The sequence below is a fragment of the Castanea sativa genome, chromosome 1, assembly GCF_040712315.1.
Source record: "Castanea sativa cultivar Marrone di Chiusa Pesio chromosome 1, ASM4071231v1".
Lineage (NCBI taxonomy): Eukaryota > Viridiplantae > Streptophyta > Magnoliopsida > Fagales > Fagaceae > Castanea > Castanea sativa.
In genome coordinates this window covers 87,286,513-87,303,139 of record NC_134013.1, presented here as the reverse complement: position 1 = coordinate 87,303,139, position 16,627 = coordinate 87,286,513, and the positions used below count along the sequence as shown (strand labels likewise).

General features: G+C 35.0%; 1 protein-coding gene, 1 non-coding gene and 1 pseudogene across 2 annotated transcripts; all 3 read left to right on the top strand.

Annotated features, from left to right (window-relative positions):
- Positions 1-483: 483 nt before the first annotated feature.
- Positions 484-7,250, top strand: LOC142622575 (uncharacterized). Its single transcript, XM_075796087.1, has 7 exons — positions 484-715; positions 3,760-3,859; positions 3,987-4,107; positions 4,223-4,344; positions 4,892-5,013; positions 5,109-5,268; positions 6,861-7,250. The coding sequence occupies exons 1-7, from the start codon at positions 589-591 to the stop codon at positions 6,973-6,975; spliced, it is 867 nt and encodes a 288-aa protein (XP_075652202.1). The 5' UTR covers positions 484-588; the 3' UTR covers positions 6,976-7,250.
- A 960-nt stretch (positions 7,251-8,210) lies between these two features.
- On the top strand, positions 8,211-8,295 carry TRNAM-CAU (transfer RNA methionine (anticodon CAU)). The gene is given in 2 exon segments: positions 8,211-8,248; positions 8,260-8,295. It is a non-coding gene; the product is annotated as a tRNA-Met (tRNA).
- Positions 8,296-14,332: 6,037 nt separating this feature from the next.
- On the top strand, positions 14,333-16,084 carry LOC142639442 (endochitinase-like; annotated as a pseudogene).
- Positions 16,085-16,627: the final 543 nt, after the last annotated feature.

The following is a 16,627-nucleotide window of genomic DNA, read 5'->3' as shown; positions in this document are numbered from 1 at the left end:
AAAAGTTTTCAATTTCAGCGAAATAAAAGTATTTCAAACCGACTCTAACGTGTACGTGCAGGTTGATTATCCTTTGTAGGCATCCTTTTTAGGTTGATAGACCATGTAGGCTTATCTTCTATGCTCATTACATAAGAAAAAACTATCTTATGTTATTCCTTCATCCTATTCATACTTATTAGAGAAGCGTCCTATATATATAGGATGAGCAAAAGATACGGTATCATTCACATGGATTGATGGAGGGGCCACTTTAGTATAAATGTTGAGTACATATTTAACATGTGACAGCTATGCTCCACCGGGTACAATGCTAACATGAGATAGAGTAACCCGGGCGTTGTGGTTTGGATTTTGGACCGTTTGGTAGTCGGTTCTTTGGTGGTGCTGATTCTTGAATCATGTTGACTTCAAATAAACCCGACCCGTATACCCGTCCAAAAAAAGATAGAAATGTCAAAAATTCAAAATCAAAAGCAAAAACAACTCATCAGTCAATATCGGACACCTTTATCTTTCTCTGTCAGTCTCTCTCTTTCTATCCTTTTACCAAAAATCAGAACTGTGCAGTGCAGTGCAGCGTGAGAAATGAGGAAACGGACCGTTTACGTATGGATTGTAGCGATTGTGTGCTTCGTGGTGCTTATGATCGTGACCCCTGCCATTCCTCAGAATGAAGCTTACCACGATTTCGCCGATCATCGCGAATTCTTCGGTACTATTCTCTTTTTTTAGGGCTCCTAATTCTTCATCAATTTCTTCTTCTTCTTCTTCACTTTTTATTTATTTCTATAACATATGATAGAATATTTTTTGCATATTTATATGTGGGCTGTGATGCATTTATAGGCGGTGATATATGTGTGTGTGTAATTTGAACTGCTTTTTCTGTCGTTGTTGTTTCCGTTTGAGAGAGAGAGAGGGGGAGAGAAAGAATTGCACATTCTGAAACCTGAATTGGATGTTGATCCAGATTTAAATCCTTATTTTGATGCTAGGAGATGGGTATTAACTAAACTAAGATTTTGAGGCCTAAGAGGATGAATTCCCAATTTGTTGAAGAAGGCATGTTGTCAAAAGAGGCCGAGCATATTAAATTGAAGAGTAAATTTGGAGAAGCACATGCGAAAGAGCAGAAGGTGTGATAGTGATATTAATCCAAATTTGATAGAAGACCCAATTCCTGATATTGATTGGTGGGATACGCCTCTTTTGCAGTCCGGTACTTATGGTGACATTACTGATGAAACTGTGGTTGAAAAATAAACTAAAGATGGAGAAGATCACTATCTATGTTGAACATGCTCGCCCAGTTGAGCGATGTTTGGCTAGGGAGAAAGATAGGCAGGAGATGATTAGGCAAGGCCCGATTGAGTTTCCTAATCCAAATGTTAAAATGAGCAATCTGATGAAAGTAAAGTCCTTGGCTCTGAAGCATCCCAATATCCAACTAGGTTTGAAAGAGAATCAGGAATGAAGCTGCTGAACATGTGCAAGCTCACATAGATAGGAATATTGCTTGCAAACTTTCTCCTGCTGAGTGCCAGGAAAAGAAAGAAAAAGCTTTTTGATGAGCCGAATACATTGGTTTATAAGATCAATGACCTGTCACATCCACAGACTCGCTTCAACATTGATGTTAATGCCTAAGAGAACTGCTTGTATGGATGTGCTGTGTTTTATGATGGTATTGGTGTTGTTGTTGTTGAAGGTGGAAACAAGTCTACAAAGAGGTATGGATAGCTTATGCTTGAGCTCATAAATTGGGCTTCTGCTGTGAAAGAGGAAGACAAAGATGAAAGTGACGATAAACCTGCTAACAAGTGTGTCTTGGTATGGCTAGGATGTGTGACGATAATCTTTGGCACTTTTATAAATTTCTTATAACCAAAAAGCAAAAGAACAAAAAAATGTCGGCATTCATTCAAAGGAGCTAAAAAATGTGTTTAATGTAGAAACTTCTGTTGGGGCTAGGGCATTTGTGGTTATGGTTATATACCTATATTCAAAGTCTTAGAGGCATTTGTAAGTTGAATTTATTGTAAAGTGACCATAAAATATTTTTTGATAATTTGATAGTTAGGGGAGAGGGGATTTGAATCTTGGATGTCGTTTTTGGAAACACCAGAAGTTGCCAACCAGTTTAGTTACAAGGCTCTTGGCAAAGTGGCCATAAATTACTTTAGAACTCAAAAAAGACATTTGGGGCCATTTTGAAAACCTTATTTTTAGCCTGGGGTGTATATGTTTTACGCTTCTTAGGCCTTCAATACCATGGCCTTTGAGACTCACAAGAACCCTGCGATGCACGTGTTTTATGCTACTTATCTAGTAGTGGCATGGACCTTTTATTCACGCCTTCATGCCTTGGCCATTGAGCCTTATAATTTTCCATGAAGGCATTGACTTGTCTAGTTAATGCATAGCCCTTTTCCTGTGTGGCTTATGCCTTTGTCAAGCTACTACAGCAAGCCTTTGCTTAAATGTTCATGTTCAATAAACATTAAACAGTGAGAGTCAGGAAGCCTACTGTGACTTAGCTACCAATTAGCCTTAAAGAGTGTTAAAATAAAACTCTTGACAGTATATGTATGTTGAATAGGTTGGCTTTTCACTTAGCGGTTGTGTTATTTGTGATAATTCAATAGTTGGGAAAGGGGATTTGAACCCCAGATGTCTCTTTTGGAAACACCAAGAGGTGTGAACTAGTTGAGCTACTAGGCTCTTGGCACTTATTGGTTGTGTTATGAGCGACCAACATCAATTTAACTAATTATTTAGTTGATATGTGGAAGGCCGCCATCGTAATGGAGATATTTGGAAGGCCGTTCCTCATTGTTTGATGTGGTGTATTCGGAAGGAGAGAAATAACAGATGTTTTGATGACAATGAGAGTTTCATGCCTGATCTCAAGCTTCTATTTTTCTGAACCTTACTTGACTGATTCTTTGTGTGGAGAAACCAACCTTTTTCTTCTCTTTTGGATTTACTTGACTTTTGTAATGTTCGTTTTTGATTTGTTCCCCCCTGTATACTTCCTGTGTACTTGGGTGTAATGTCCCTCTCTTTTTATTATCAATGAATCTTTATTACTTATCAAAAAGAAAAAAAAGTGTTGGGCCTATCCAAGGATGCTCATGTTTTCAAGTTTTTAGAATTTTGGAATATAGAAGAGGGGGGTGGGATGGGGTTGGGGATATATCTTTTTTTGGGGGAAGGGGGTGGGGATTGGTTTGGTTTGCTTGCCTGCAAGGGTGTGGGCCAATTGGTGAGGTTAGTGGACAATCCTGCTCCAACTGGAGTGACTTGGTTCAATTGCTCACAATACACCCTCACCTACTTGATATTTGTGGTTCGCAAGCAATTGCAAGTATCCAGGGTTTAGGGGTGGGTGGGTCCAAAGAGCCCTGCCTTGGTGAGGTTCCACAACACAAAAAAAGAAGCTTTTTAATTGTGCCTATCCTTCATGGGGACAGGTTTTTAAAATTCACTTTATTATGAATGGATCCAAGCCCAAGAAAAGATGGAGGGCTGTGGTAGGTTGACAGAGCCTAAACTTTACCTCCCCACCCCGTCTCTTTTTAAAATCAAAATTTATTCATTTTATTGTTAATGGATCCAGCTGACTTGGTTGTTGTTGTTGTTATTAATGGATCCACTACATCAAGGATCCATAGCCGACCAAAAATGTTGGGACTAAGCTTGATTGTTAGTAAAGAAAATGTTACAACTGACAGCTTTTTGTGTGTGATTTTTCAGGTATTCCTAATACACTAAATGTGGTTTCAAATTTTCCATTCCTGGTTATTGGTGTCGTAGGACTTGTGCTTTGCTATTATAGGAACTATTTTAAGCTGAGGTAATTTGGTTTTTCTAACTATCATTTTAATACATTCCCAAATGAGCTTAAAAAACAAGAAGAAATTCCAAAGGAATATTTTTTAGGCTTGTTAGTACTGATCATGGTTCATTATTTACAAGAAAAGTATGCAAGGTGAGCTTTGGGGTTGGACATGTTTTTACATTGGTGTTGCTGCTGTTGCTTTTGGATCCGCATACTATCATCTCAAGCCAAATGATGCTCGTCTTGTGTGGGATCGCTTGCCTGTAAGTTTGATCTTGTGATGAAGAAATTCAGTTTCTCAGAAAAATGTTTAAAAAAAAAAATGTTTAGACGGTATTATATCAACTCTGATGTATTAGCTGTTAATGACAATCACAGATGACCATTGCCTTCACATCAGTAATGTCGATCTTTATCATCGAAAGGATTGATGAGAGGAAGGGAACAATCTCCCTCATACCACTACTTATGACAGGAATAATAAGTATTTTTTATTGGAGGCAAGCACATTACTTATTTCATTGGTTTAAGCTCTATTGGGTGGTGATTTCCAATAAACTTTCTATATGCTATTTCCGGTCCTTCCTTATATTAGTGGATTTTAATATATTATTACTTATAATAAATGTGCATGTATGTGTGTGTGTGTATATATATATATTGTGAAGTGACTTGTTTTCTTTTCTACAGTAAAATGAGTTATGATTTTGGCGCAAAAATTAAGAAACCCTTAAAGAATATTTTCAAAATAATTGAAAAAAAAATTATTGGAAGATATTGTATGAAGATTTCTTAATTTCATATAATATTTCTAGATTCTTAATTTCATATAATATTTTCAAAAATATTTCTAGATTCTTTTTGAAGCGATCCCATTTGCCTATCACCTGTGTCCTTCGATTGCACCCCATTTTAGTGCCTTTTATTATCTATATTCTATAAAAAAATATTAAAAAAAAAAAGGAAAAATCAGATATCTAGAGATTTTTATTTATTTTTAATTGCATTTCCAGTTGAGTGTGTAATGCTGGAATTTGTTTTTTGCAGGTTTTTTGATGACCTCCGCCCATATGCCCTGATTCAGTTTGTTCCTTGCATTGCCATTCCTGTGATGGCTATCTTGTTGCCTCCAATGTACACACATTCTTCATACTGGCTTTGGGCTGCAGGTTTGTGTTTTCAACAATTGGTTTCCTTTTCTAAATGACCGAAATCTCTTAATGCTTGTGCTATGCTGAGTATGACTCTAATTCATTGCATGCAGTATTTTATCTTCTAGCTAAGGTGGAAGAAGCAACCGATAAAGTGATTTATGAATGGACGCATCATATTGTCAGTGGGCACACACTCAAGCATTTGTGTGCTGCCATGGTTCCTGTGTTCTTAACACTCATGCTTGCGAAGAGGAGTATTGAAACAGAGAGGTAGTCTTAGTTTCTACTTTCCCTTCTTCAGCTTATTATCACAGGATATTTGGTCTTTCATAATATGGATATATCATATATGGAAGCCCTTACTAAAGAAGCATTGTGTTGAATTTCATTAAATAACCCAACCTTGTCAATCATGCATGATAATCTGAATCTATCCTCTGGAACTTAATAATTTTAGATTTATATGCAAGATCTGTCACATTTTACAGTAGCTATCTCAACATAGATCTCTCATCTATGTTGAGATGATATGGTTGAAATCATTTCACTTTTTTTGTTGGCTGATTATTACAAAAGCATAATTATAACAGTCCTTTTCTATTAAGGGTGCGTTTGTTTCAACAGTAAAGCAATTCTGGAAAATGTTTTCAGGAAAAGAAAATATTTTCGGGAAAAGAAAATATTTTTAGGTGTTTTGTAACATTTTAAAAAATATTTTGGAAAATATTTTCTGTTGTTTGGTTGTCATCTTGAAAATATTATAGAAAATGCATTTTGTATTTGTTGCTCACATTTTCTCACATTTTCTCGGCTTCCAAACAAATATCATGAACAACAAAACCCAAAACAAAAAAAAACTCATCAAATTCTTACGATACAGCTCAACAAAACCCAAAAATAAAAAAATCTCATCATCAATTTTTCTCTAACAAATCAACAAAACCCAAATCGGTGATCTACGAAGAACGAAGACAGAGAGAGAGAGAGGCGACTGGCGATGGCGAAGGGGAGATCGTGCCGGCGCGGCGCGGCGAAGGCGAAGGCGAGATCGTGATCGGCGATGGCGAAGGCGAGATTGTGATCGGCGATGGCGACTGGGTTCGACGAAGAGAAAGGCGAAGGCGCGATCTCGCCGGGACTGGGTTCGACGAAGAGAGAAGCGACGGCGCGACTCGCCGGCGCGGGTTGGGGCGCGACTCGCCGGAGCGGGTTGGGGCGTGACTCGCCGGCGCGGGTTGGGGCGTGACTCGCATTCTCTAGTCTCTCTTCGTGCTCTCTCTCTCTCTCTCTCTCTTCGTGCTCTGTCTCTCAATTTTCTGGAAAATTCCCATTTGAAGGTAAAATACAAGTGGAAACGAATTTCCGGGTCAGAGGCCTAAGTTTTACAGTCAATTGTTCTTATTTTCCGTTTGACCATATTTTCAGCACCTACCAAACACCCGAAAACGCGGAAAACCATTTCCTGAAACCATTTACCGTCGAAACAAACGCAGCCTAAGTTTCATCTGGAATTGGTTGTTATTTTCAATATGAACAATCAGCATCTAATTCTTAGTTTAAAACATCAAATTTCTTTAATTTCAATCAAAACCTTAAAGCACATGATGCCTACAAAAATGTTAAATCATTCTGTTTTCAAGAGCTCAGTTCTGGCTGTAGCTGCTTTTTTTGGTCCTTATTACAGAGTGTCTCCTGGGTTATGAAAATAGTAAGTGATCTCTTAGGGATGCATAATCTATAGGTTGCCACTCTTAATGTTTTCTGAATGATTTTAGTGCTAGCTAACACATTTGTATGATCCCACTGTGGGCTTTTCCTTTCTCTCTCTCACATATGCATTTGCTGTGGTCTCTTGAATGCAGGCAAAGTCTGCTCCAGACCTGGAGAGTTTCCTGGACCAAGGTCAAAGAGAATGGCTCTTTGGTGGAAAATTACACATGTTCATACTCGACTGTTCCAGTTGTTGAATCACCATAATTGTTCTATACTAGCTATCGCTTTGAAAGAATTAAAAAAAAAGGCTGTATATAGACCAAAGTAAAACTGACCACACTAACCTTGTTATTAGACATTGGCTCAATATCAAATAGGAAAATATCCATTTGAGCTGGGTGCTCAACATAGTCTTTTTTTTTTTTTTTGGTGAATGAATGCCCAACATTTGATATTTTCTTTCTTGAGCTGGAATATGAATATTGAATATTTTAGCAATAGTTTTGAGAGTCAAAAAAGCTTCTCTCAATTTGGAATGAGTCCACTGCTTGGATTTAAAATCAATAAGATCAGATCAGCAACCAAATAGAAGTTTACAACTGTACCAGTTCTTGGCTTTGATCTAAAGTTAACTGCATTGGGAATCCACCGGTCTTCCCATATGTTAATATTGGGTCCATTTACAACTTTGTATCATAGCTCTTTACTCGTCACTCGTCAGCCCCATAAACTTGTTGATATCTCTGCATAACCGAGAAAATTATTTAGGCCTTTGAGAACTTTGGAATGATTTGCCTAGAAGAGATTTGCTTTCAAAAATCTGTGTCCACAAACTGTTCATATCCCCCACCTGCTCCCAAGCTAGTTTTGCTACTGATTGAGATCAGGTACTGCAATGCCAGGTGGTAGTGCACCCAATGTAATTGCACACATTTTCTTACTTTTTTTTATTTTTTATTTTTTTTTTATACTTCTTCCAACTTTTTTTATTTAATGGTTATGATTGAAAACTGTTTTTTTTCAACTCTCAATTGCACTCTTAAATCTTTTTGCTACTGTGTTTTTATCAGAACTAGCATGATATTCGCAAGCCTAGTCTAAAGCCTAATCTACCATTAGACCTAGGGGCCATAGATTGAGATTGAATCCGAGGCTTCAAGAATACAAGAATGAGATTTTGATTCCTTTGGTGCCCACAAAAATCTACGATAAGGAATCCAACCTGCCAGAAATTTAACTAGAAAGGAAAAAAAATTGAGGACGTTATGCAAGAAGGTATTGAAGAAGCAACATACATATTATAATCCAAGTCAAATTTTACGTGTGGACAATTTTGCAATCACAATATATAATCTAATTGGTGGTAATATCTAATTAATTTAGTAATGATGGTTTGGGTTTAATTAAATAATTTTTGCCATCCGAAGTTGTATTAAATGAGCCAAAAGATTCTCTAACTTATAGTTAGTTAAATAAAGTATACAGCCAGAACCAACATAGGGGTGGTGGCGCAGTTGGCTAGCGCGTAGGTCTCATAGCTTCTGAGTTATCCTGAGGTCGAGAGTTCGAGCCTCTCTCACCCCATCATTTGTTGATTTTTTCGTTTTCCATACTATTTTGTCGAATGAGTTCCTCTTGCCTGTTCAAAACTTTGAGGGCATGTAACCACATATATGAACTGAAATGAACTGATCAACTAGAGGCTCTAGAGCTCCATTTTGGCCAAAGTGCAGGCAATGGAGCCAAGGGTAAGTGCAAACCATGTTAACACACAGAGCTATAAAGAAGAGTGGATTTGCAATATTACATTTCTCAACTGTTCAATATATATAATGTGTCATACAAAATAGTACATCCTACTATGTAGACTATGGTGTATTATTTTAATATACAATATTTTACCGGAGTACACATTCCACCAAACAAAAAAAGACAAGACATCATCCATCATTTCATGTAGAAAGAAATCCCATAATATTCCATTATCTCCACTATTAGATAAAAGAACATTCCACTCTCACTACATCCAAGAATATGTGTGCGTTTGTTTAAGCTTTTAGAAGCCAAAACGCACTTTTTGAGACCAAAAAAATAAAATGTGCATTTGATAATGGTTTTAAAAGCTGCTTTCTCAAAAATGTTGCGTTTTCAAATGTGAAGGATGAGACTTTAATGTGTAGACATCTCTCAGTTGCTTTTGCAAAACCCAAATCGCTTTTAATAAATATTACCATTGGATCTGAAGGTCAATTACCAAATTACACACATTTTTTGAAAACCCAATTTTACCCTTTAATAAATCAAATGATAACATCATCTCTGTAACTCACGCCAGAAATCTCATCTCTTTGCTCTGCTACAAAACAACTATCCTCTCTATGCTGCTACAGGTAAGTCTTCTTCTCCTCTCTCTCTCTCTCTCTCTCTCTCTCTCTCTCTCTCTCTCTCTCTATATATATATATATATTAAATTTTATTTATGTCTTATAAATCTGATTTGAGAAAAACATATTGAAGGTAGAGTTTTTGATCAACAAAACACCAAGCAACACTGATTTGCTACCAAAATCCACCAGGTACAACCAGAGTTTCTAAAATATTTGTTGAAAAATTTTCTTATCTGTGCATGATTTTTTTGTTCTTGCTATCTACATGATCTATTTGTTCTCTTTTGGGTACTAAAAAAATTTGTGGGTACATGCACTTAATTTTTTAATCTTATATGCTTTGTCTTTATATTCTCTGTATATTTCTATGTTCAAGTCACATTTTTATTATGACAAAAAATCATCCAAATTTGTGATCTGATGGAGGGACTGGTCTTTTTTTTTGGATTGAGATTTGATTTTTTAAGTTTAAGCATGATTTGGGTCTTTTTTGGAATTGGGTATTTCAGTTTTTGTTTCAGGTTTGACTTTTTAAAGCAATTTTGTTGTCTTGTATGTGTTTTTTAATTTTTATAGGTTTGAATTGTTTAATTTTCAACTAGGTTGAAAATGTATGTTTAATTTGTATTTCAATTCCTATAAAGCTAAAAAACTCAAGGTTTGAGTTTAGATTTAGGTTTTTTTGGATGGGATGTAGAGAAGTACAACATGCATAGGCATTACAATATAATGCAAAATAGTACATCTTATTATGTACATTCTATCATTCAATATGGTGTATCATTCTAATATATAATATTCCTCTAGTTCACGCATTCCACCAAACAAAAGAAAGCATGACATCACTCTATCATTTCATGCAAAAAAGAAATTCTATAACATTCTATTATCTCAGCTATTAGACGTGCAAAATGATATCTTACACTCACTATATCCATTTATATATATATATATATATATATATATATATATATATATATATATATATATATATAAACTTATCAAGATAGTCTTTCTGTAAATTAGGATCTTCAATTTTACTTATCATTGTCAATAGTAAATCATCATTTTCTTTACTTTTGGTTAACATTTTAATAGATTTAATCATATTACAACAAGAATCTCTACAGCCAAGTTTAATATTAGGAGATTTAGAAACATCACTACGGGAGTGGTAATCAGAATCAGATGAGGAGGAAAAATCCTCTTCAAAGGAATCAGTTGAAGCAGCAGCTTCAAGAATCTGAAATAATTCATTTTGATCATTATTATTAATGTTCAACAGGTTCAACTTATTTTTCAACTTACCAGGCTTTTGGGTACAGTCTTTACTAAAATGGCCAAATTTGCCACAGTTAAAGCACTTACCTTTACCTGATCTTTGTTTATCATGTTTTCGAAAAGTAGATTTGTTTTTAGCATAAAAATCATTGGGTTTAACAAAGTGGGTTCTGTGTCTTTTATACTTTTTATGGGAATAACTTTTGTAAACCTTATCATGTTTACTTTTTCCTTTTTGCCTGGAAGGGGCAATAGGAGGTAAACCATATTGTTCACAGAAATTACCCATTTCATATTTAGCTTTCTTTTTATCTTTTAACTGTTGTTTTAACCATTTTTCATCATTGCACATATTAATTCCAACTTTCTTAATAGTGCTGAAAATATCACCATAGGTTAAATTATCAAAGTCAATAGAATCATTTTTACCAATTAATTCATTTTTTACCTTATGAGCAAAAATAGGAGGCAGACCGTCAATAAACTTCTCTTTCCAATAAGGTTTCGTAGAGTCTTTTCTGAGCATGACTCTGGAAGTAAATACATCTTGATACCATCTGTAATCAGACATAGTAGGACATCTCAAATTATTCAAATAATTAGAAATTCAAGACGAAATATTGGAAGGAGTACCAACAAAGTGTTTAAGAATGGTGTAAACCAAAGTATTAACACCATCAGGAACACCACGGTTAATATTTTGATCAAAAATAGGCATACCATCAGTATCTCTTTTAACAGCATGTTTAATAGATTCTCTGGATTCTTCTGTGAGATGTGAATCCCACCATCCGCGAAGACAACCAGTAAAACTAGATGCAAGCAAATCAACAATATCAGGATGATCAAGACTGTCATGGTTATTTATGTATGCAATACCAACCATAGACATGTGAGCCATTTTGTTAATAATTTCTTGTTCAGACAAACCATGAATATTCCATTCATAAAGTTTATCAGCAGAAACAGAAAACTGAGTTTGAGAAGATCTTTCTTCAAATTGTACATCAGGAGGAGTAGGTTTAGTATACCAATTTTTTGTAAAAGACGTGGGGTTGAGTTTTCCAACAAATCTTTTAATCTCTGGTAAACTTATGTCATCATCAAAAGCATTTTTTTGAAGATTTTGAAGATAATGAGTCAGAATTTGTGTCGTCATCAGAAACAACTTCTTTCTCATTTCTTGAAATAGCACAAGCAGCACTTCTAGAAGTAGAAGTTTGCTCGGTTTTAATTTTTAAATCAGCAAGCATTTTTTCAATCTTTCAACAGTTGATCCTTGGGAATTAACTAAATCCAAAGTCTTACTCTGAGAAGTTTTAAAATCAATATTTTTCTTTGACTGGATAAATCAATCAAAGGTTTATCAGGTTTTGAAATAAAAGGTTTTTCATCAATTTTTTCTTCAATACGGTCAAGCTATTGACCAATAATATGCAAAGATTCATTAGTAAAATTGTTTTGTTCAATAATGGCAGAAACAAGAGTTTTATCATCAGCAATTTTGAAAGGGGAGACTTTCATCTCAGTGCTTTCTTTATCATTTTTGCAAGTAATCAAAACAGTTTCAAGAGGTGGATGACTAGATTTAACAACTGTTTTATCATGTTTAACAAAAGCAGATTTTTTTATTACGTTCAAGTAATTGGTATGAACCTCATTTCTTGAAACATAATAATTCTCAAGATAATCAAAAAACAAAATATGTTGTTTTAACAAATTTATTTTTTCTCTCTATTTCCTTTTGATTCTGTCTTTCTCAGACTGAGCAAAAGTACTTTGGTAATACTTTCTTTTATCACGGTTTGCTTTAGAAAAGAATTCATTACTTAAAGCAACCATATCAATTTGAAAAACAGGGGTTTCAACATCCATATCCATCAAATTTATCACACGCAAATGTTTAAAAGGAGGAGGAGTTTCAATAGGTGGAAAATCAGATCCAGAAGGAGCTTCAGATTTTGCATCTTCTTCTTCTTCTTGGTCATCTTTTGGAAGAAATTCGGGTTTAGTTGAATAATAAGTATTGCTAACTTGGGAATTGTTGCTAGCAACTCCTTTTAGCTTTAAATCAAGTGGTTCAAAATTCTTTTTCAAAAATTCGTCAACATTAGCATTTCTTTTAACAATACTTTCAGATCCAACAAAGGACTTTCTTCCTTCATTGATTCTTAAAGGTTTGTGAGTAGGAAAACATTTGGTATCATCAAAAAATATTTTCACAGTTCCATCAGAATATTGTGCAATTTTGGTAAGATCAAGTTCATCAAAAACAGGTTTAATAGGTGGTGCAACTTGTTCCAAAGTCCATTCTTTGGGAAGAGTAATATCTTGCCATTGAATCATTTTAGGGACTTGGATCTTAGCATCAGGTGTGGAACATTGAATCAACATAGTTTTTCCAGCAGGATCACGTCCTCTAGACCGAGGAGTTAGCTGGGAATCAAGCAATCTATAAAAAATACGGTAAATAAGAGTAAAGGGTCTACTACCATCATCCATATCATATCCAGAAGTCAATATATTCAAGGTTAAAGCTTTAATAATGTTAGGATCATCAAGAGCAAGAGCAAGATCAGGATAACAATCAAAATAAACAGGACCATCATACAAAGAAGCAGTAATCATGCCAAGAATGCTATCATTAAATTTCTTAAATCTAGCATCACATAAACACATAAGGACAGAAGCATCAATTCCTTTTCTTGTTAAAGGTTTAACCTATGGTGATATTTGGGCAACATATGTTTAACAATTTATGGGAAACATAAGCATTGCCTTCATAATAATCAATTGTCTCTTGTTAAACATATGCTACCCAAATGGTACACTAAAGTCAAAATTGTTGTTGCTCATGATTATGCTTTTGATGTTGTTGCTATGATTGATTCTGGTGCCGATGTTAATTGTATTCAAGAAGGACTGATTCCTTCTAAATATTTTGAAAAATCTACTAAAAGATTAGTTTCTGCTAATGGAACTAAAATGAAAATAAAATATGAATTAAATAATGCTCATGTTTGTCATGATAATGTTTGCTTTAAGATCCCCTTTGTACTTGTTAAGAACATGACTGATAAAGTAATTCTTGGTTTGCCTTTTATTAACTCTTTGTATCCTTTCCTTACTGAGGATGATGGAATCACTACTGATCCCTTTGGACAAAAAGTAAAATTCAAATTTTGTACAAAGTGTGAAACCCATAATAAACATCTTAACTTTATTAAACAAAAGGATAGCTCTACTCAATTGTTGCCAACAATTATTACCGACTGCCACAGTGTCCTGATGGATGATAGACACCATAATAATATGAATATCTCTCTTGTTGACTCCTTGCATGATGACAAAATCCCTAGTGAAAGGCATATTTTCACCAAAGGTCTTCCTATAATTCCTACGGATGCTAAAACTCATGAAAGTCTTCTTTGTATTAGACTTTTGACCAAGTCTTTGCATTGGTCCAAATATATATAAAGGAAAACAAATAAAAAAATTTACTTGTACTACTTTCCATTTAACCAATCAATCATCTGAACCGTTAATTCATCATCAAATATTTTAACCCAAAAAAAAAAGTCGAACTTTTTTCCTACTTGAACATTGTTAACATATTTTGACGAAGGGCACAATTTCCCACCTTCTAGCCACTTCTCTTTTTTTTTTTCAACCTTTTTATTGTTAACATAATAACATGTTTCAGCCACTATCAAGTCTCGGTCAAGGTCTTTGAACATGAAAAGTCAGTCTCGGCCGACCAATTTTATTGATTCTCGTTTAGCTGATCATTGACATCATTGTTTCACATGTATCGACTTCTCAGCTCCATAATTGAGGCATATTTTGTGCCTTCTGACTTTACTAGAAGAGGAAAACGCATAACACCAATCCTATATATAGTTACATACCCATGCCATTCTTTTCCATAGATCACATTGCTGCATTCACACTCTTTAAAGTTAAGAAAATGAAGCTCGTTTCTTTGATACTACTTTTCTTAGCTTTCTTGCTTGGAACCACAGCAGAACAATGTGGAACACAGGCTGGGGGTGCAGTATGTCCAAATGGGCTATGTTGTAGCCAATTTGGATGGTGTGGCAACACAAATGATTACTGTGGAAATGGTTGCCAAAACCAGTGTTCTTCTACATCTCCCACAACTCCGAGTAGCGGCAGCGATGTTAGCAGCCTCATCAGCGCGCCTCTTTTTGACCAAATGCTTAAGCATTGAAACGATCAAGGATGTAATAATGGATTCTACACTTACAACGCTTTCATAGCTGCTGCCCAATCTTTCAATGGCTTTGGCACAATTGGTGATGTCACTATACGTAAAAGGGAGCTTGCGGCTTTCTTAGCTCAAACCTCTCATGAGACCACAGGTTAATTAGTTACTTGATTTCAGTACTTTTGAAGTTGTTATTTTTTAAAAGTTTATTCACACAATATTTTTTATATTTTTTTTTACAACTATTGACATGATTGTTGCAGTTGGTACATAATAAAAGTTGTATCCCGTAATGCAGATGAAAGTGACATTACTATAACTACAATAAACTAAGCTAATAATTGCGAAATATGTTATGTCTCTAACATTTGCTCAATAGCATGTATGTTCACAAAAAGAGAAGAACAAATATATGTATTTACCAATAAATAAGACTTGTTATAGTTATACCAAATATGGGCTTAGTTTTTATGGTAGACTAACCCTAAAATTATATTACAATTAGGGTATAGCAGGTATAATGGACTTCGACTCAAGACTCTAGACCTGTCTAACATATATAATAAAAGTTACTTGCTATTTATTTTGATTTGTTGGATTAGCTTTATTTTGATTGCAATTTTTTTTAGGAGGGTGGGCAAGTGCACCAGATGGCCCATATGCATGGGGATATTGCTTTATTACAGAAAATGACAAGCAAACCTATTGTGCAACAACAGATTGGCCATGCGCTTCTGGCAAACAATATTATGGCCGAGGACCTATCCAACTGACTCAGTAAGTTTTTAAAATCATAAATTTATAAATGTCATTAAGTTAGGAAAAAACACTTTTCATAAATACTAATCAGTGGTCATAAAATTAGCATCAATGATAGACTTAGACATAAATAATGTTACGTTAATCACAAAAAATTATGTTGATAGTTAAAAAAAAAAGTATTATGTCCCTAACATAATCTTTCTGTCTCACACACAAAAAGAAGTTTGTAACTTTGTTTATCAAAAGACTGGCTATGAGGTTTTGATTATTTCATTGACTATTATCAGCAACTACAACTACGGTCAAGCGGGTAATGCCATTGGAGCTGATCTCATAAACAATCCAGATCTAGTAGCCACAGACCCAACCATTTCATTCAAGACAGCCATATGGTTTTGGATGACCCCACAAGCAAGCAAGCCATCTAGCCACAATGTGATCATTGGAAGCTGGACTCCTTCTGCTGCTGACACATCTGCTGGTCGAGTCCCAGGCTATGGTGTAATCACCAACATTATCAATGGTGGGAAAGAATGTGGCCAAGGGTCCAATGATAAGGTGGCTGATAGGATCGGGTTCTATAAGAGGTATTGTGACATATTAGGAGTAAGCTATGGGGACAACTTAGATTGCTATAATCAAAGTCCTTTTGCCTAATTAAAAATGTTGGTCCAAGACAAAAAAAAATTGTTTAGCCAAGAACAATAAAGAGACGATAAAATTAATTTATAAATGTATGAATTGGAGATTTTCTTGTTCAATGGGAAATCTCTAAACTTATTGATAAATAAATGGGAATTATATTAAATAAAATCAAGTACTGATAATGCAGCCAGCTTGACCAAATTTTGTGATTTCACATTATTGTCAATATTATTCACTACTTTGTTGGCTAATCATGTGAGGGTGCTCACATCACAAACTCATTCGTTTAGGTCCGTAACATGATGTATATATCAATATCAAACCAGATTGGCCATGCCATTGCTAACTTAGCACAATCAAAGAGTCGGCATACATACAAGTTTCTTTTAGTAAGGTTTGAAACTTATAACTAGCTAGGCATTTGGTTTCAGACCATTGCCACCACCACCAACAACCATTACTTTGCCAAGGGCGCTGCGCGCGTGCACACACATTCAAAAAAGTAATAGACCATTTCTATTACTCTTTTTCTTCTCCTTTCCTAAACCTCTTTATGAGTGTTACTTTCTATAAACTTCTATCAAGAAACTTGATATCACTGAATCATTCTCAT